Source organism: Branchiostoma floridae, chromosome 18 (assembly GCF_000003815.2).
Source record: "Branchiostoma floridae strain S238N-H82 chromosome 18, Bfl_VNyyK, whole genome shotgun sequence".
In the NCBI taxonomy this organism is placed as follows: domain Eukaryota; kingdom Metazoa; phylum Chordata; class Leptocardii; order Amphioxiformes; family Branchiostomatidae; genus Branchiostoma; species Branchiostoma floridae.
Window position 1 is genome coordinate 9,879,476 of NC_049996.1, and position 21,893 is coordinate 9,901,368.

A 21,893-nucleotide genomic window follows, 5' to 3' on the forward strand; every position below is an offset into this window, starting at 1 on the left:
TGACAAGAGATTGCCATTGTGACGATTGTCTACTACATATAGATTTACCCAAGGGGTTTTCATATTGATAATTATGTGCAAATATTGCACATTACATTTAATGCAAATTAATAGTACACAGTCACCTTTTTCAATTTCCAATACATAAGAAAACACTTTAAGATTCGACATTCAAGATTTCAGAACTGATAAAAAAGATCTATTTGATTTTGATAATGAATATTAGATGTTGCATTAAATAATCGTGAGAAATTCAATGTACACGTTGTATCGCCAGGCCAACATAAGTCAACGTTGTGATCTTAAAGAAGACCAAAGACATTTTTTGCTTGTCAATGATAACATGATTGTACATGTAACTTTAACTTATAAGCTACCACAGTCCCTGACCCTCAAGATGGGGATGGAACAAGGTGAAGATGATATAACATTTAGTCACCAAATTTGGCAACACTTCAACTCCAAATGTAGGTTAAAATCACAATTTCCATTTGTAGGATGAGTGTCATTTTTGCTTTAGCCCTGTATCACTGTACATGTATCTATGGACAGTATGCAACAATATTTTTCATGGCTATGTACCACACTTTTGACAACACTGACATGTTAAAGTTCCACATAAAGAGCATAATCAAACCTTACATTTCAACTACATCACTGGAAAATACACACTTACAGTCTACAGGTTATGATATACATTGTACATGCATAACTCATCACTGGACATAACATATAAGACAAAAACATACAATCTAAAAGCATCATGGCATTCCACATTAGACAATACAAAAGTTCTGCATTTCACTTGCAATAAATATTCCAGGCCTTTCTGTGGTTGTTCATTATTTTAAGCTATTAAAGATATTACACTTTTTCTCTATATTTCATATGTTAGATATTACTTGCAAAACTTCCCAAGAAATGGCAGGTTACATTTAAGAATTTTGACAAAAGATTGCCTTTGTGACGATATAATTTCAGCCCAATCATCATTCAGCCCAAACATTTTGAAAATCAAAATTTTAATGTTGCTTGGTAATTAGAATGTCAAGTGGTTTCAAAATCCCCACACAGGGTTCACCTTCATCTCCATAGTAAGAACTGTTTCTGCTTCTGGGTCCCCTGAAACAGAAAGAAGAGCAACAGACACAGTGATTACATTGTTAGTAAATAATAGGCAGGACTGCCAAGCTGTTCTTCTCCCTCAATTAATCATGCCAACTTTCTGTCTGGTACAGAAGAACAAATTTTCTAGTTTGTTTCTGAGGAAAAGTTAACAAGTACAAAATAATGTAAGGTACATTTGTATACTGTTTGGGATTTCATTTTTTCAAAACTTAATGTTCTCAACAACAATTAGTTTGGCATGGCAAATGGCACATTTCTGGAATCAAGAAGTTGTTTTCCATTGTTAAATGTCTTTTGAAGCTTATGATGATATACGTTCATGATTGTCATGAATTTCAGTTGTTTTTTTTAAATACATGTACCGACAAGTAAACTTCCATCCTAGAACGGAAGGATGGGCCTAAAGACAGCCTCTGTAATTAGTAAAACCACAATGCAAAACATTTCCTGATTGTATTCAAGATGTTGACGAAACACCTACCCATCTAACTCCAGCCTTGAGCACCTCCCATGTAAACATGACCCTGAGGTGTCGCCTCCACTCCGGGTTCCTCTTGATGAGGATGCTGCCCACGATGCTGTCCCCCTCCTCCACTGCAGTGGGCTGGTCCATCATGAACAGGTCCTGCTTCCAGTGAGTCATCCTGACAACAAGGAAAATTATCATTTTTTAGGGATGGATGAAAAAGTCGCTAATCTACATTGAGCAAAGCCATATAGGCTGATGCTTGTGGCGTGCATGTGCCAGCTTTGTATGGAGCTACATTAACATGTACAACAAGCAACATTACATCAATGGATGATATTATGTGCATACATGGTTTATTGGAGGGAATCCCCTGGTGTGTGAGAGTATGTGTGTGTGTGTGTTTGTGTGTGTGCGTGTGTGTGTTTGTGTGTGTGCGTGTGTATGTGTTTGTGTGTGTGTGCATTGTATGTTCTTTTTCCATGGTACAATATAGCTTGGCTGTAAGCCCTCTAGTAAAGGTAGTGAAGATGGCGATCATGAAATAGCTTTGTAATATGTTCCACTCTGTACATAGGTTAAAATTAGTCACATTTTATAAGCATACACCTTATCTAATTTTTCCTCTAAGACTATATGTTCTACTGTTGGATATCTTGGTCTTAACGTACTCATGCTCAGGTCCAGTGTTTAACACCACCGGTGGCTCTGAGGAGGGAAACCCTCCAAAGTCTACACTGAACCAGGAAGCAAAGCCATGGAAGGTTCCCTCTCTTGTCACTTGGAACTCAAATTCCTGGGTGATCTCCTGAAAAATATAGTAAATTCTTTATTGGCCAATACATGTCATGTGAAAACAAAATTGGTAAAATCTTCAGTCTTAATTCTGTTACAGCATATAACAGACAATAGCATCTTGATTGTCAATTACTGTCGTATTGAGGTCACTTGAGTGGCGCCAAATGGCAGCTCACTCCAGACCCTTGTGATTCAGCTGCTAAGCTGAGGTCAGGGTAGACATAGAAAAAAAAGTACCTCCAGCTCCTCCACCCTGAATCTCTTCATGTCCATGACTAACACAGTTTCCCACTCTGCCAGACAGTCCTGAAGATCCAGCTCATGGTTAAAGACAGGGCGGCCAAAGAACTCCTTCTTAGCTGATGGACTGTAAAAAACAAGAAAGATAAAGTTACATGTCTTTGTTAACATGTTAACATCCATTACTACAATACCGCCACTAATCATAATACCGCCAAATAAGTTGAGCAATGAATTCAAGGAGATCTCATCATCATCTACAGCAACAGCATTTTCCAAGGTATGCACACTTCAGATACCTAATAAGTATGTGTTCAGCACATTTTTCAAAGGCTTCAATAATGATGCACTCATCAGGACAACCAGGTCAAAGACAACGAGTTCCTTGCCAGAATAGCCAATAGTATATATTCCTCAATACAATATCTATTTTCCTCAATGAATTATCCCAACATCATTCCAGGAACTTACAGGAACTTACATGAGTGGTGAGAAGTCAAACCCGTACTGGTCTTCCCAGCAAGCAATTTTCTCATCGTACTGCTTCTGAGCGCGACAGGGCACGAGGTAGAGCTTGGCGTGGGACGGCCACATCACCCCGCCTCGGGCCAGGAACTTGTCTCTCGCTATCAGCACGGATTCCACCATGAGTTCAAACTACAGCATAGGATTATGAAAAAAATGAGATGTGTTGGTAGTAATCATAGAACAACTTTCTTCTAACCAGGGCTGTAGCCAGCCAGAAAACATTTTCCGTCCCCTCGATTTTGAATGGCTTTGGTGAAGCATTCCTAGGGGGGTCTGGGGGTATGCTCTCAAGGAAAATTTTGAAATATAGACCCTTTGGAACACTATTTCCTGCATTTTGAGGGTTAAATTTTGCTCACAGAGGACAGAATGGGCAAAATTTTTTCCGTCCCTTGATGCAAAATTCTGTCAAAGGACGGAAGGACAGGTGCTGGCTACAACCCTGCTTCCAACACAAAAGTAATAAATACGGATCAAATCTTCAGAACATAAACTTGGTGTAGTGCAGTTTGACAAATGGCTGTTTATGGTGCTAAGATGCTGGGTTATGTATGGCCCTTCTGAGGCTGTGTGGGTGATAATCTATCATGCACAGTATTGGAAGATGATGCCCACCACTCATCTTCCACCACTTTTCAACTTCCCAGCCTAAGTCTGATACCCATATTACGGTCATGTAAAGTGCCTTTCCCAATAGCAAAACATGTAGTCTGGAATGCCAGGAATTAAGACCAAGACCTCTCAATCTTGTGTCTGTTAGCCTCTAAGCCACACGCCCCAGTGACCCCACATGTATGTGTCAAGATGAGTTATGTACCAGGAGAAGTGTGCCCATCCACTCAGAAATGATGAGGTCGACCTTCTCAGGCAGAGTTATGTTCTCCACTCGGTCGTGAACGACCTTCACCACATCCCAGTACCCGTTATACAGCATCAGTTTCTTTGCCTTGTCTGCCATTCGACTGGCCTCCACCGCATAGATCTACAGTACAACAAGGAAAAACAACAAGGAAAGTCAATAGGACTGCAGACTTCTCAGACATTATTGTAACAAATGTAAGGGAAAGAATAATTTAAAAAGCAATCACTGAGAAGATTTTTTTCATACATCAAACTCACTTCTAATCAATGAACGGCACTTTATCTGTCAATAGGCTTGTTACCTTTTTTGGCTGTGCAAATTGTGCACAGAACAGACTAAGGCCGCCCAGACCACAGCAAAGCTCCTTTAGCTTATTCTTCAGCAGTCAAAGATGAGAAAAAAGAAAGATAAGAAGGAAGGAAGGAAGAAACAAGAAGCACATGTAAATTGAGGCAGTGCAGTGGCGAGGCAAGAGGGTGGGCATAGTTTAGGGAATTGATTAGGGAAATGTTAATCAGCATTTGAAGTAAGTTTGCCAATCAGCGTTAAGTATCTAGAAGCCGATGAGAAAAAAAGGCATTATGATACGAGATATTATACAGAACAAAATGTTTCATTTTCATGGTCACCATAGCTTTATGTTTCTTCCTATAACTCTTAACAACAGTAAGCCTCACAGAGATCAAAACGCATGTACGGTGACAGAAATTCTAGGTAATATGTCAAAGGTAAAGCGTAAAGGCCCCGAAAATAAAAACAAAACCCGTCTGGATATAGTTATGCAAATTGAAACAATGGTCGAGACAAGGACTGTTTTCTCTTTTGGGGACTTTACCTTTGACCTAGAATTCCTGTCACAGCACATGGGTTCTGATCTCTGTTAGAGGGCTTACAACAGGACTCGTAACTATAGATTATTGTAAGAATAAACAGAAGACACTGCAACCTTATTTGGTCTTCCATATCTTGCACAGAAGAGACTGAGGATACCAGTTCCACAGCCCAGGTCCATGATGACCTTGTCCTTCAGGAATTCCGCGTTCTTCTCGATGGCCGTCCTGTAGGCCAGAGTCCGTGGCTTGTCATTCAGCATCTCCAACTGAAGTTTCTACAGTTCAAAGTATTTTATTTAGATAGTGCTTACAAAAGACATTCTGAACCAAGTACTAAAAGACTATTATTATAATAGTTCCCCTTATAAGATAATCTAATTCTAACTTAGAATAAGTAATTCACTAAATGAGGAGCCATTCACTGATAGACAATAAGATGGTACACTAGCAGGGATAAAGAATTTTGAAAATTGTTGTTTTGATAATCCAATAAAACGTAGTAGATCTAGATCTAATATCTAGAAACAATTACAAACCATAAAAAAAAATTCTATCTGTAATGAACAGGAGATAATCTTTTAATGGAATATGCTGCATTAAGTTTAGCTTACAATCTATGACATTTCTATTCAAGCATCTATGTCATCTTTCACTAGATATAACCTTCATCTTGCTAATCATATAATATAGCCATTTGTACCAGTTACGGGCTTAGGCAGCAAGGTTAAAAATAATCCTCAGTTCCTCACCAAAGAAGAGTAGGAGCCAAAGTACTCATCGTCTTGCCAAAGTTCACTTTCCAGTTCCTCCAAGGTCTTAGGGCTGACATGATTGACAGGTATGTAACCATAGCAACCATTATGCTCAGCCCACCACCACTCTTCATTGTTTTTAGAGATGACATGGATTTGGTCCCCTCTCTTAAAACTCAGCTGGATGAGAAAAATAAGAAAAAAATTACATACAGTCAAACCTGTCTATAGCGGCCACTCAAGGGACTGGTCAAAATTGGCCACTATAGAGAGGTGGCCACTATAGAGAATATGCTAATTAATTGACCACAAGCAATAAGTTACACATGGTTTTAGTACCCACTGATCTTTATTCACATAATACAGTACTGTACATGTACTGCAATGATTTTACACTATATGTATTAAGAAAACAAAAGCTATAAAAAGTTTTAAATGTTCTACAGTTGATATTGTCTGAAGAGACCGTTATCGTCATATTTCTTTGATCTTTCGTCTTGTATCCTTTGATACTTCGCCGTCCGTGTGTTCCCTCCCGCGTTCACACGTCAGGTTCGCCCATTATTATGCTAATGTGGTACTCACAAGAAAAGTCTCGTCATTTTAGACTTATCTCTTAATAAATGTAAGAATAAAATCCACCATAGTCTGAAGTTCATATCATTTTGTCTTTGTAACAATTCATTTAGAAAGTTTTTGTGATAAAAATTAACCTAAGCGATAGTGTATTAGAACGTAACTTTAACGCAATTTACCTCTGTAATATTGGTGTCGTCTATTGACCTTATAAGTTATATGACCTCGCTTGTCGGCGGGTATGGGTAGCGCCAGTTTACGAAGTTTTGTTTTGAAAATAAATCAAAGAGGTTTTAAATCCGGCATAGGGTGACGATACGGCAGCTGTATATGGCCGAACGCGTGCCGAAACATAGATCAGCGGTCCGCGTGGCCGTAATCGGCAGTGTTTTTGTACCTGCGGGACCGGAAATCGTGTGGCCGTGGCCGCGTTGGACAGGTGGCCGCTAAGCCTATTTCTTAATCATTACGAATCCAAGGGACCGACAAAAAGTGGCCACTATGGGCAGGTGGCCGTTATGCAAAGGTGGCCGCTAATACAGGTTTGACTGTATTTACATACATGTCCCAAATGTCTTGACTTCATGTTGTCTGATCAGTACCAAGGACAGGGATCATAGTAAAAAAAAGATTTTCATTCAAATTGTATTGTTGATTCAATTCGAGGAAATATTCCTTGCCAATTGTTAATTAACAAATTGAATGAATTATCCACCTCCCTATCCAAAGTCTGTTTCAAAATATTATTCATTCGTATCATAAAAAAAGAGCTACAATCATTTTCAATACCTACCTGGTTATCATCCAGTGCAGTAAAGCTGTCAATAGCTGTCACAATTTCATCTAGAGCTGCCTCATCATCTTTTGCCTCTGAGCCAGACCCTGGTCCATTCTGTAATGCCTTCCTGTTTGTCTCTAATATTTCTCCATGTTGTTCTCGGTGGTCAATGCCCTCAGGCCCATTCGCTACAGTTTCAACAGTGTCTTTGGCATCTTTCCCTGAAGGCTGGGACAGGGTTTTCACTTCAGTAGCATCACACTCTGTAGAAGGTGCACTCTCAGTGCTCGGTTTAGACTCCATTACATCCTGACGTTTCAACCCACAAACGGCACTGGCTTCGTCACTATATGGCACAGAATTCCCTTCTTCACCATCAGTACCGGAGCAATTGTTTTTGTTGGATTGGGTGTTGGTACCCATGAGATTTCTGTAGGAAGTATCTGTGGGTTCACAATGTCCATCCTTGCAGCATGTTGTTGTTGGAAGCTTGCTTGTTATAGTTATGGATGACACAGAGTCATCTGGGCAGCAATTGTTGCCTTGTGCATCCTTTCTGAGACAGGTCATAGCTGCGTTAGGCTGCAAACAGCTCCCATTCTTGCAGTGTCCGCCTTCCTTGCATGTGGACAATGTTTCTTCACTGCAACACTCGGAGGAGCAGCCTACAGTGCAATCTTGACCCTCCTCCATTATTTGAGTCATGTGTCACATTGCTGACTACTTTCCAGACATCATTATCTCGATTCAGAAGTGGCCTCTCTGCAATTGCTTTTGCTCAGTCATTGCTGTGAATAAAAACATTTGAAAAATTTCATTAGGACAACACAACAAACTGCTTGACACATTGCTATCATTTTGTTCCAAATTCAAAATCTGCCTGCATAAATAAGATTCTTTTCCCTATTGAATTTCACATTTTTTTATGATCTAAATAAACAAACATTACCTGGTTCAGCAATAGCTTGCAGCGATACAAACATCAAAAGAAATGCTATCAACTGGAAAATGAGTCCAGACAATCTCTTCATGTACATGTAAGCTTGCCATATGCGAGCGTACTTCACTTGTCCTCTGTGCTTCAGCCAGATGAATGAGATAAAACAAATCTTCCAACAGATGTTACCAGCCTGAAATAAATGAGGCTGTCACAGACAGATCAAGTGGCCTTATGGTGAGATAAGTGATCCGAGTGTGTCAAACATGGCGCTCAGGGCAGTGATAAAGATATCCCAACAAGGGATTGATCTCGTTGTGGACCCTGACCCCGAATTCACTTTACGACGTGGCTGTCACAAACACTTAGCTTATAATTAGACCCAACAATAACTGAGCTAGAAATTCTGCAACAGTGCTACTGTATATAATAGTTTAGCATCTGTTGTTGTTAAATGATTTGTTTACTGTTGGACAACTGCACATACATTTACACATAGCCTTTGGCGGCATTGATTGCAATAAAAATGCTGTAAACATCATAACTCCTCGACATCATACTGTTGTATTAAGGATAATTTGATAAACAGAATTTATAACAAGCTCATTAATAAATATCAAGCAATTACTGTAGCATCTTGCTATACTTAATTATTGAATCGCATTAGCTACCACCAGAATAAAATGTAACATATCTTCTGATTGCATCTTTAATTAAAGGTTTGATAGAATCAAGCGATGCATAATTGATGAGTACATTCTGATTTTGATGTGAGTACGTGAGGACCCCATGACTGTCTGGAATTAGTGCCCGTATATCATTGCAGCAGATCTGGAGGGTTAGGGGATATATTTGGCTTCCTGCATTGCAGTTATGTTGGGCCATGTGAATGGCATCTATTGGTTGTTAGATTGCCTAATATTTAAGATATAGATAAACTTGCTCACCTTCAATTGCACAAATCATCGTTCAACTTTAAGATTTATAGCAACTTGATTTGCAGTTGTTGTGGTTATACATTAAAAAAAATAGGTTATACATAAAAAAAATACCTAAAACCATGGTTTTTCATCATAATATAGTTATTTTCTTTAGGACCTGTGGTGTTACACTTTCAAAGAATCTGTGTGTCTTTGTTTGATTAGGAATGACATGAATGATTGTATAACTTATCATCATCACTATACCACCAGTAACCAAAGTACATTCTCAGATTTAATTACTTGCAGCACTAGGGGTAAGTATGGGTAAAAAATAGTCAGCAACACTTGCACTTCATATCCAGAGAATCAGGTCAGTTCAGTCTATTTGTGAAAATTTCTGAAAGGACAAAAGTCAAAACAATGGTCCAATTTTCTACAAAAGCAATCTATTTGGCTGAGAGTCTGACTCCCGTTAGCATTTTAAAATCCTGCCTTCAAGTACAATCTACATATGTTTGAATTTGAAACTAGGTAGAAATAATTTAATATAATAATAATAAACTCTACTCTACTTCGCTCTTGAACCGGTTAGCGCCAAAAGGTGTAAACTGCTGCCTGTATAATATCAGTAATAATGGTAATTTTCCACAGTACAAAATCCAGTTCACTGATTTTTTTCAGGTCCGTATTTTGAACAAGTCCAACAACAAAACAAAAACGTTTTGTGCCGAGAGGTCGTTCCCGAGTGCCCACCCCAAGCTGCTACCTTAACCTAGTTCAGCCTTCTAAGGTACTGTAAATGAATTTAAGTTCGCGGGGATTTAATTTCGCGGTAGCAGGTAAAAGGACTTTTTGCGGTGGATTTAAGTTTGCGGTAACACCATAGACTGCAGTCTAATACCATAATAGATAAATGTTCGCGGTGGTTTTAAGTTCGCGGTGAAGTGGTCACCGCAAAAACCGTGAACATTAATTCACCACGAACATTTCTGCATTTACAGTATCTATTTGACACTAAAAGATTTGCATTGTTTATGGGATTAGGCAGCAGGAAGAAAATGTCAAGTGTTGTAAGACAATTCATTATGATGAGCTGCATCTTTTCACTTCAAAATATTTTTGGGAAAAATTACTTAAGACAACAAGAATTCACAGAATTGAACCCAAATGTTACAACTTTAATTATTAAAAAGACTCAGGTTTCTTATAACATTCAGAGTGGTGATCCTTTTAAGAGATTCACAGTCGTCTAAAACCAAGGAGCTTTTGTCACTTACATGATAATGGACTACCTTGATGCAAGGAGATTATATATAACCCACTTGCTTGATGGGAATGATGTGAAAAGCAAGAATTAGGGAGCAATGACTGTTGTTGTTTACATCTGGGATATATTCCATGGCTGGTATCCACCAGGGAGTTGACGCAAATTGAATTTTCAAATTTAACATCTAAATTAGCCGATCAAGTTACTAATTAATATGCAAGTCAATCTTTTGCCAAACACCTGCTTTTTATTTACCACTAGGTCACAATGACATCTGTCAATAATTAAACAAACAGACAAAGATGCTGGGATTAAACTTATATCCAGCCTTTGAATTGAACAATTGAATGGCATAAGCAAAAATATATCTACAAGACTAAAGGGTTTCAAAACACTGCCTTCATGATCACTTTAATAGTCCATTTGACCCACAACAACAATATATGAGACAACAACAACAACAAGCACAATATTAATGTTACAGAACAGCAGACCTACCCAGTGGATGGGGCCGGTTTAATGTTGCTGGCCGACTAGATGTTGAACCTGACGTCAATATATGATCACAGCAACCACCACACATGGAGGCCTACGCCTAAATGATGATACTCGTCTGTGGTCTAATCATATGGCGCGAAATTACCAGTCTGGGTGTCACGTGTGGGGAGGGGGGCAAGAAAATTATAGAGGTGACTGTTAGCTTTCACTTACTGGGATCAAGTCTCTTCTATCAGCGTTCATCTTGACAGCAGCGTGACCTTCATCTTAAGCAGGAAAATGTTATATTGATTTGTGACTGAGCATGAATCTTAATGAGAAATCTCGCTAAACACATGCAGACAATTTTTTCGACCCCGGAAGTGAAGATCAGCTGTGATTCTGAACGCACGCAACCAAAAAACTCAAATGCAGTAAGTCAAATATAGATAGCAAAATAACAATTAAATAACAGAATAAAACATTGCTTTGAACATAATTATATACTAGCGAATTTTCATTGAGTTGAGTAATGAAGTAATGACAAATAAGGCAATGTAAGCGTGTTGATATAAAATACAGTATTTTGTATCGTTTGCCTGCGGTCTAGTTTCAACCTTTCGTTAATCATCAACCATGGGGATCGACTGGGTATCTCTCTTTTTCTGCTATTTCTCCGGAATTCTGCTATCCAGGGACTTCATAGGTGAGTTTGCATCTACATAAATGTCTTATGTACATCTTAAACCAATTAAAGAACTGCTGGAGTTTCAAAAAGTGTGATTTTGCGAGGCAAATCTGAGAGGTGAAATGCTGCATGGGAACACCCACAGTGGTTTACACACCTGGTGTGACGTCATAGATGATAAAAATAGCCCACTGTAGTGATGATTGCACAACTTAACTGTAACTTGTGTTCCTAACAACGGTTATAAAAATGACAAGATTAGTCAGCCTGGCAACTTAAAAATCTTCCTTCCTCCTTGAAGTAATGCCAGGAAGGAAGAAGAAGGCTCACGAGGCGAGACTGAGAAGAAAAGGCTTCATACCTGTCAGACTTAAGGTGAAGAAAAAGATCGCTGTGCCCAAAGCAACCAGAATGGCGTCGATTTCCCAGTTGGAGTCGCTAGAAGAGGCGCAGCCGGGAAGTCTGGACGAGTTTCCGTTCCTGTCGGACCCCAAAACGATGGAGTACATCGAGGGGTCGCGTACAATGTTCATTATGAGAGGTAAGGTCGTTGTTTGACATTTGTGTAAACCATGCAACCATATGGTATGTTTGCGTGAGCAAACATTGGTTGGACATTACACAGGATTAGTTTTAGGATTAAAACTATCGTCATACTGGTCATAGTGATAAAAATGGTTCTTGTATTATTCAAATACTTGGTGAACACTATACTAGTAGGAATGTGATTCATACATGTTTGATGTTACTATATAAAAATGAGTGTTCAATTGTTGTTATGATTGTGTCTGATGATATTGCTTTAGTTTGTGTAATTAATATATCAAACTTTTGCTTTCAGTAATTTTCATGCAGGCAGAAAGTATGGCACAAATTGGCCTAAAACGGGGGAAAAGTGTTATTTCCCTGTTTGGACAGTTTCAGCCATATTCAGAAAAGTCTGGTGAAAACTGATTATACTGATAACACTGCCATGTTTGGACATGACATCTAAACTGATTATGTGTGATAAGCTATCCTCCAGAGCTGCCCCCAGGGTATAGCAGTATGGCATCATGTAAAAATTATCTACATGCAAAGCCAACATTGACAGATGAAAACAAAGTTACCATTGATGATTTATTAATGAATGTCAAATACATGCATGTGGGTATAAGCCCTTCAGCCAAAACAAAACCGAATCTTCAAACCTAGTTCATGGAACAAAATCGTACCAAATGGGTTTAGACTACAATGATTTTGATGACTTCCTTCTATGCTGTATACTTGACATTACACAATCTTCTAACGTTACATGTAAGGTCAAAATATGCATGTACGTCACTGAGTGGTAGGTAATGTTCTAGGCGTGGTGAAATCTCATAATGTCACACTCACAGTCACACGTCCAAACTCGTGACCTTTTCCTGATGAGTGCTTTAGTAGGCAGTGTCCCAGCTGATTGCAAAGGAAGATAATTATATAACGAGTAAAGTGGTTCGTTTACTGAAGAAGCTTCTGGTAATTACCTTGGGCGTGAAATGCCCATCTGTTATTTAAGGTATGGCAACTGATTTGTGGGACGGGTGATCTGCAGGGCTGAGGTGATCATCACTCGTACGTTACACCAAGTCACCAACAATAGGAACGTTTTTTAACAATGGCTCAGATGTAGTTGGGATAGGCCACAAAGGACCATGATGCATGCATTAAGGTTTATGAAAAATGTATGTTAATAGTACATGTAGTTGAAAGTGTGGCATACATTGCTTGAAAACCTCAATGTAGGTAAAAAGAACAACATTAATGCTATACAATATTGCTTGAGTTGAATCGAATAATTTTGCTCCAGCTAACAATACATTATTATCAGCGCCATCCATTGATCCATTGAAGTAGGAAGTCTGTTCAAGCAAGTTGGTTCAAGTTGTTCTTTGTTTCTAAACCCAGAAATTCCCCAAAAATTTTATTCGCGTCTGGTCTTATATTAAAAGTGTTAGGTATTATACATTGTACATTGGACAAGTCCCACGTAGTGTGGATCCAGGTCATTTAATATAAAACTGAACAGATGTTCACCTTTGTCTGAACCCAAAGTATTTATAGTTGAGTACATTTATAGGGGAGGGCTTTATTTTGTTTGCCAAATTGGAACAGTTACTCCATAACCCAGAGCAATTGCTAGTATCATATTTTTAAACTGTTGTTTGTTTTTGGGCATAATTTCCCATTCATCACTTTATACTAAATTATAGCAGAGATGTGTAGACATCTTTTTACCTTGGCCAAGGTTATGTTTTCAAATAGTCGTTGTTTAGAAGTATACTGTTTGTAATGGTGTTGTAATGAAAAGCCAATTGTGTTTAGACAATGGTACTTTTAATGGTATTTGTAACACTGTGTTTGTAGCTGTTTGTGACATTGTTTGTAACATTGTTTGTAACAGTGTTGATAACAGTTTGTAACAATGAGGGTTGCATCTGTGCTAAGCCTTGTAATTGAAAAACAAAATTTAAGCTATGGATGAATTGTGTTAGATAACAATCTAAATCATTATTTGTTTTGAAATTTGAAAGCAAATGAAGGTATTTCATTCACATATAACGTTACAACATCAAAACCAATGCTGGCAGCTAGATATTCGTGGCAAACAGCGCCCACACAGTCAGATTGGTACATAATCCACTGAAGTGTGAAATTCTTCCTGCCACAGTCTGCCATGTTGAAATCCCCCATGTGTTCCAGCTGAATGATGACCCTTACTTGTAGCAGGTCGTTCCATGCTTTTAGCAGAATTAGAGCTACCAGGTCCTGTCACTTCTGGCCTGTATACATGTCCATCACGCCTGACAAACTGATTAAAGTGCAAGTGGAGTGATAGATTCTGATCGAGTGGCCATGTGAAAACAGAATTTGAGAGATTCTTTCAAACGTCAGGATAAGTTAGGATAAATATCACAGGTGTAGAGGCCAAGATATACCTCTGCCTACAATATACCTTTGTATTTGTATATCCAGAAAAATTCTGGCCAGGGTATCTCTGATGTGCCTTGGCCAAGTGTGGCTATCAAAACTGGACCTTCAAGAAAGCGCTCAAACCCTTGAACCACTCTAAGAAAACACTCAAGTGCACACCAGTAGCCAACAGAAACATTAGGTCACTCAACCTAACATGAGAGAGTGGTCATTGTTTTGACTAGGTCTGGAAACGACGGGGACCTTCCACACTGGTACATTGCATTGCAGACAAGTGTACTTACCTTCCAATTGAAGTCTTTCCTGTTATTTTTGTTAGACTAGAGATTGCATCAGCAATGGTACTATGTGTAAATGTACCTTATATCCTTACAGTCAACATCCAAATCTTTGAACATACTCTTTTTTGAAAATCAAATTTCAATGAAGAAAAACACTCTCAGGTAGAATGCGTTAACGTATTACATGCAGCTTTAAGTTAGTTTGTTCTGATGTTATAATACTACCAGTTTAATATACTGATGACTATTTCCCCATGTCTCCTTTTTTTATACCTCAGGGTTGCCCGGCAGTGGAAAGTCCTCTCTGGCCAAACAGATCGCAGATGCTTACGGCAACACTGTGGTCTGCTCTGCAGATGACTTTCGCTACGTGGACGGGGTCTACGTCTTTGACAGGTAAAGAAACATCAACAATCACAAGATATCAAAACCGGAATTTCTGCTACAGTACTACAACAAGCTGCTAGGGGAGCTAAAATCTCATCCAGACCTAAGCATATACCAAATATCCAAACAATCTATCCAGGCCTTCTCGAGTTCATCCACATACACACACGTACAAACATTACCAAAAATATAACCTTATTGCCAAAGGTAACAGATAGACGAATTAGAAACTATTTTGTCAAACTAAGTCAAACAAAAATGAACAAAGTACATTTTGTACAGTCAGTCAATCAAGTATGCCCCTTTCTGGCCCATTTTCAAAACTGCATGTGTCTAATCCAAAAGTGCAGTTGCTAGGAGATTAGACTTATCTTGACTGACCATCCAAGGTAGTCTGTATTAAGTACGTTTGCCCATGTGTATGTAGCTGTGTGCAACTGGTGTATCTCCATCATTTAAATTTGGATCACATTTTGGCATCTATTTTCTTTTGACAGGTTGTTTGGGTTTGGAAGGGTGGCAGGGGCTATGTTATAAGTTTCTTTTGATGAAAAATTTAGTTGATGATTTGATCTTAATTTCTTTTGATGGTTCTGAAGGGTGGCAGGAGCTATGTGATTACATGCAGTTTCTTTTGATGTAAGATTTACTAGTAGTTGATGATTTTATCTTGATTTGTTTTCCACAGAAATAAGCTTCAGGAGAGTCATGAGAAGTGCCGTGAGCTGGCACGGTTGTCTGCAGACAGCAGCATCAACGTCCTCATCGTGGACAACACGAACATCCGCGTCTGGGAGTTCAAGTACTACCTGGAGATCGCCAGGCGGAAACAGTACACGGTCGTTCTCGTAGAGCCGCGTACTCCCTGGAAATGGGACGTTCACGAACTCGCCAAAAAGAATGGTCACGATGTGCCGGGACGGAAAATCCGGGAGATGGCGGGGCGGTTTGAGATCGCAGTCCCGCTGTACTTCGGCTGGTTTCTGAATGGCGATGACTCTGCGAGGGTTTTGACTGTTGGAGAGCAGGTGTTGAAGCAGCTCAGCGAAGTCCGTGAGTTTGCAGAGGAGTTCAAGTGCTACAGTGAATCAGGTACTTATATTTTAATTATAATATGCTGCAAAGCAAACTTCCAATTCTCCAAGTATCCCATTATGCCATTTCCATCTTATAACCTGTTAGTGTTACTCTACATCAATGCGGACCCACACCACGACACACAAACACACAAACTGAGAACAATGTAAAATGTCATATGTTCCTGCCTGATTTTGTTTGTACCAGTACCAGTAACTGTTTGCTTTGCTTATCTTTGTAACATGATGTCTGAATACTTTATTACAGGAACTGGCTCCCTTGATCTGACCAAGTACTTCACTCGAGAGGCGTTCACCGGCAACAAGAACTCCATCCACTGCACTGCCATGTTCACCAAGTACGGAAAAGTCCCCGGTTCCGAGGCCTACACCACGTCTGAGATGGTGGTGAATTCCTGCGGGCAGGTCTTCAGGATAGAGATCGTCGGTTTCCTCATCACCCCACGGACCTTTGGGGCACGGGTGCGGCTTACCGCGTATCAAAAAAAACTCTGGGGTCAGGACGATTATGAAACAGTGAATCACGGAACGCCTGTCAGAGGGGTGCGTTCCCGGAACATCTCGGGTGACTCTGAGAGCTGGGATGGAGGGTTACCTTCCTCCCCAAGTCTGTCCAACAGGTTTGCTACGCTGGGTATCGAGGAAGAGATTTTTGACGAAGGTTCTGCCGACAATCTTGCCAACACTGCCACAGAACATGAATCTGAGGATACTGAACGTGATTATAAGTTCTGTCCAACGTGGGGGTTTGGGAGACGCGCCCACATAACCCTGGGGTGTGCTGCAGGAATCCCCCCTGTACAGACTGGACTTGACCTCATAGAGGTCATTTCAACAGAGGCTATGACCTCTGACCTCTCAGGTGTAGAAAGCACCCATGAGAGTGCGGCCTCTGACCTTGAGAGCGTGACCTCTGAACTGTCTCTGATCTCTGACCCTGGGAGCTTCTCAATCAAAAAGGGCGAGGCCCGTTGCTATGGAGACGGAAGATGGGTGGTGTACCTCGACAAGTCAATTCATGTGGATGCAATGTTTTCAGGCTTCTATTGAGCAGATGTTTTATTCTGTATGATAAACTTGTTTGAAAGAATCTGTTTCAAGGTTCAAGAGATTTCAGTTATCAGCTGAATGATAACTACCGGTATTCATAACCTATTCTCCATGATCACTTTTAACCCCTCTCCCTTCTAGTACATGTAATATGTTCCAAAGTTAACATTACATAAAATACAATTTCCTCTTTTAGTATGTGCTTGTGGCTCTGCTTGTCCTCTTGGCAAATGCAATTGCTTAGTCAGGAAAAGTCGAGAGTTCTCCTCCAACTGTGTAACTAATCAGATTTCACATACCATCTACCTGTAATTAACTTCATAATGAGGTAGGAAATACAATGTTCTTGTAACAAGCCAAACCTAGAAGAATTGTTAAGGACTCGACTAAAAAAAGTGATTGGAAGTTGATCATATTGAGATGTTAAGCCAATGGGAACTAAGGAGTGTGGCAGCTAGGGGTTTTCCATGCATTTGTTATAAAATTTGCCATGCCAGATTTGCTATGTACATGTAGGAAACTAGAGAAATTATACTAACCCAGATATATATTTACTATTATATCTAATCATGTATAGAACTTATTGTAGCCGCAGGATACTTTTGTACTGTGAAAGCAGGAAAACCTAGAAGTAGAATAGCAAGTCAGTTCTGAGGAAATTGTTCTTGGTTGTCGGATTTTTGCAGGGCAATAATGGAAAGGGTTGGCAAAATGTCAATTGAAAATAAACAGGCAACCCAATGCTACCACAAGAGCCACAAACTCAACACACCTGGCTTGTCAACTTTCAGACAATGAATTTTCCAACTTTTAATGAATTGACAAATGCAAAAATTGTACATGTACCAAATACAAAGACAAAGACTCCCTGCAACTATTGGTGCCAAAGCATGAGGATATGATGTTGATTCATACCCTGAATGGTGCATTGTGATGTTACTTAAAATAGCGTTTTTGACAAAAAAAAGTGGGAAATCTGAGAACCAAGAAATTAAATAGCCTTAGTGAACATTTACAGCTTTACAACTAACAGGAATGACTTTTGATGTACTAATAGTACTGACATCTTTTTGTGGTGATGTATCAAATTTCTTATCTAAAACCTGTAGTCTGATTTTAGATCCATTCCCTTCATCATCTTCAATTCAACTCAAACTCCCCCTCTCCATCTGTGTTTCACCAATTCTTTCCTAATTTTATCATTCCATACGTGATGTTCTACTACATTTGTATTAAATTTCACCCATGACAATCATTAGATTCATGAGTATTCATATTTATGTTGCCATTTGCTGCTTTCATTGTTACCATGTATTGATGTACTATATGCACAATCGCTGTTATTCTATTTGGCAATAGAGCCGCAAAGAAAAATGTAACAAGGAGAATGTAACTATAGCAATGCAGTTACAACTGATTGCTTCTCAAGTATAATTTTTGGGTTATTGTATATAATTTTACTTTGTATGTATATCAAGCTCTTTATACATGTATATGGACATTGTGAATTCTTTCACAGTTGCACATATGAGATTTGTAAGTTTTGCCATTTAAAGATTTTTTGAGATCCTATGCTGTGTGTACAGCATATATTGCTATTTGTGACTTAAGATTTTATGTTATGGTGTGGTGTTCCTTTCATTGGCATTTGGACAGTATTGCTATTTCAGTGTGCATGGTGATTTATGAAGTAGAGTACTGTAAATGCATTTAAGTTTTCAGGGATTTAATTTTGCGGTAGCGGGAAAAGGAACTGTTCGCGGTGGTTTTAAGTTCGTGGTAGCACCATGTTAACTTTATTATGAGATGAATATGTCAAAAATCAAGTAAGTAGATATTTTATGAAGACATATTTTGCTCAAATTTTCCTTAATGTTGTGAACGGTTGTCAAAGCAGAAAATATTTTTACTTGTTTTTCGAGTGGCTGCTAACTACTCAGGTCTTAATAGGTTATTAGTTTGCTTAAGGGTTTATGAAGATGGTTTACGCAATCAGATTTATAATTTGGTTGTCGAGAAAAGCTTAAAAATTGTTCAAAGCCTTCAAAATAGCTAAAATACTGTGCACTTGTTTGCAATGGTTTTTGTGAGAGGTTTGTGAAAATACTGATGGGATTGAGCCAGAGGAATTTGAGCCTTACGGTTGCCAAAGTTGATGTTTTGCTTGTTCACTGTTGAATAAATTTACAACTCCTCCATACTGTTTTCATGAATGCTGCCTCTGTTTTCTTCCTGTTTCGTCATCATCACTCACTGTTTAATTCATTGTTGTAACACCGGAGAAATCATATTTTTTGTCTGACAATATGACATACAATCCAATATGGACCTACACAAGTTTAGGAAGACTGAATGCATGTTTTATAAGCCTAGACAGTATTTAGACTAGGATGGACTGTGGTCTGGTAGATTTTAATCGGCTTTTCTTTCTCAGCGCACGCCAAGCTGGATCATGTCCCTGGTGCAAGCCACAGGTTGATTAGTCTGGGTTTGAACTATGCAAGTCATTGGAAGGATTTAAAAATGGAAAAGCCTTTTGTTGACGTCATTTCGGTTGTGCACAAACATCTGTAATTTTTGTAGATAGTTTACAATGTACATATCTTTCCTTCTTCATCTGTTGTAAGTAATATAGTGAGGAAAATTGACTGTCTTTAGAAATTCATATTGGTAGCAAAATGGATCAATGCTTCTCAGTAACGTCCTTGATTTAACTGTCAAATCGCTTGGTACATGTAGTTCTCGATGAATCATTCATGATTTCCCTGAATTTTCACTGAAAAATTCCTTTGATTTCTGGTCTCAAGGCCGACAAAGGCCCTTCTGGTATTTTCAAAACAGTTTTGTGTTCGGTCACAATTTTTCTAGCCTGATTAAATCTCGCTTATAGCAGCCCGCCCAACATCCGTCGGCCGCGGGGAGGGGCCACTTACAGCCCTGGACAGCGGAGTTTGTGTTACACAGACTTCTCTGACTCACATCTTTCTTTTTTTGTCTCTTCATTGAAGTGTATTTCATTACGTTTTCATATACTTAAATCAGTAGTAGACATTATGCATGTTCAGGTACCATGTTGGTTAAAAAAGGATAGGTACTAATAACAGGTTGTTACAGTTAGTATCTACATTTGCAAACTAAATCTTGCAATGGATTCACCCATTTCAATTTTCTCTGATTGGAAAATATCACAAGTCAAAAATCATTATCATCCTAGCTGAGGGTCTGCATGTCTTCGCAAGAGATTCCCCTATGTAGACCCAGGTTTTATTAGCTGTCCATTTATCCTGGTCAAAAGTTGAACATTCACTGAACTTTTAAATAATAGCTTCCACTTAAATGTAGCACAGTGGTATTTCGGAGGGGCTCCTTTACTTCTTGAAGTTCTTTCTCCTACTTTGTTGATTTCTTGCAAAAAACAATAAATTTGGTATGGCCTTAAAAAGACCAAGGACAATACGCAATGTTTATGACAGGGTCCTGATAAACGTCCTTGCAAAGACCAAGGATGTTGTATACTTTTTATAAGTCATCATTGCAAAGACCAAGTGGGTTATCCTTGCAAAGACCAAGCTTTCTGCTTGTTTTCTATGAAATATATACATTCGTTAAATCATACATTTCCATAGTTTTCACAATACACGACCTTTTTTCACCTTCCCAAATACTAGTACATATCAATATATTTGTCCATTTTCTAGTCCACGGCATCCTGCCGTCCCCACAAAAACAAAGTCGACTCGCCCGAGGGGTTACATGAGGTCAATTTCGAGAAATCGCGTAGGACGACGTTTCGGGGTCTCGGATCGCGATAAACTTCACAGCTTTTCACCTCAAAAATCACCCGGGACCAGCTTTTGAGTGAGTCAGAGGCCGCGTGGAATAGTCTGTCGGTGTTTCTGACCAAAATACAACCGCAATGTACCCAAATTTACCGCAGTTTTGACGTTTGAAAGGGACTTCCGCCTTAGCGAAGTTGAGCGTAGTGCTGTTCCAAAATGGCGGAGTCTGCCAACATCAGACTGGTTGATCGAGTCAAGAGAAAACTTCGCTTCACCAACAGGCGGAGAGACCACGACATCCGACAGCTCGACACGGAGACCGCCAAGACCTACATGGCAAGGTACAGAAGCACCGCATCCAACAGCCACATACAAGAAACCGTCCCTCAAAATGGGGCGGGCACAACAACTTCACCGACAGAAAAAAGTGAAAGTGTTTCCAGGGCCCCTCCCATCAAGGAGGTGGAGAAAGGAACAGCTGCCTTAAAGATCAGTGAGTTTAAAGACGATTCTTCCACCAATGCGAGGTCCATACCGTCCCCCCACATGAATGGTAATGTTAGACAAAGGGGCATTGTTGATTTGCCCAGTGATGAAAATGTCAATGAGATTGCAATAATTGGTCTAGAGCAGACCAAAACTGTTCCATATGAACATGCCAGGCTTTGTAAGGATACCATTCCGAGTGGCTTGCTGCCTACGGATGTTGAGGCGTATTTGGTCGAAAGGCAAGGTCACAAAAATCACATTTGCAACGGCAACGGCATGTTAGCGGGCCCGAAGATAAACCCGGATAGGATGAACGCAGCCCAGGAAGTGCTGATATCAGGGGCAACGGATGGACTACAGCAGGCTTCTTGTCAGCCATGTAAGAAAGACACGTGTGAAACAAACAAAGAAAAGGTCTTGGCAAATGGTGACATGCAAGGAGAAGGTTTTCCCGCACCGGCTGAGAAATTGTCGGAGAGGCAACGTGGCCAATCGGAGACAACGCCTTGCCACAATGGAGGGAAAGGTCTTGAGGTACCTGGCAGAAAAACAAGCATCACTGACGTCATGCCGTCTAGGGTAGACGATAGAAATGCAAATGC

General features: G+C 39.5%; 2 protein-coding genes across 3 annotated transcripts; one reads left to right on the plus strand and one right to left on the minus strand.

Moving 5' to 3' along the window:
- Nucleotides 1-522: 522 nt before the first annotated feature.
- On the minus strand, nucleotides 523-10,967 carry LOC118405863 (protein arginine N-methyltransferase 2-like). 2 transcript variants are annotated; one of them, XM_035805671.1, is made up of 11 exons: nucleotides 10,587-10,967; nucleotides 6,977-7,749; nucleotides 5,605-5,787; nucleotides 4,969-5,130; nucleotides 4,324-4,398; nucleotides 3,978-4,142; nucleotides 3,114-3,289; nucleotides 2,630-2,759; nucleotides 2,266-2,402; nucleotides 1,610-1,772; nucleotides 523-1,122 (listed from the first exon to the last, which is right to left on the minus strand). In XM_035805671.1, the coding sequence occupies exons 2-11, from the start codon at nucleotides 7,664-7,666 to the stop codon at nucleotides 1,084-1,086; spliced, it is 1,920 nt and encodes a 639-aa protein (XP_035661564.1). In that variant the 5' UTR covers nucleotides 7,667-7,749; nucleotides 10,587-10,967; the 3' UTR covers nucleotides 523-1,083. The 2 variants fall into 2 exon arrangements, with proteins under 2 accessions (XP_035661564.1, XP_035661565.1); XM_035805672.1 differs by lacking the exon at nucleotides 4,324-4,398 and having other exon boundaries at nucleotides 955-1,122.
- A 193-nt stretch (nucleotides 10,968-11,160) lies between these two features.
- On the plus strand, nucleotides 11,161-19,236 carry LOC118405679 (2',3'-cyclic-nucleotide 3'-phosphodiesterase-like). Its single transcript, XM_035805286.1, has 5 exons — nucleotides 11,161-11,271; nucleotides 11,555-11,794; nucleotides 14,768-14,885; nucleotides 15,565-15,968; nucleotides 16,221-19,236. Exons 1-5 carry the CDS (start codon nucleotides 11,202-11,204, stop codon nucleotides 17,021-17,023), a joined length of 1,635 nt encoding a protein of 544 aa, XP_035661179.1. The 5' UTR covers nucleotides 11,161-11,201; the 3' UTR covers nucleotides 17,024-19,236.
- Nucleotides 19,237-21,893: the final 2,657 nt, after the last annotated feature.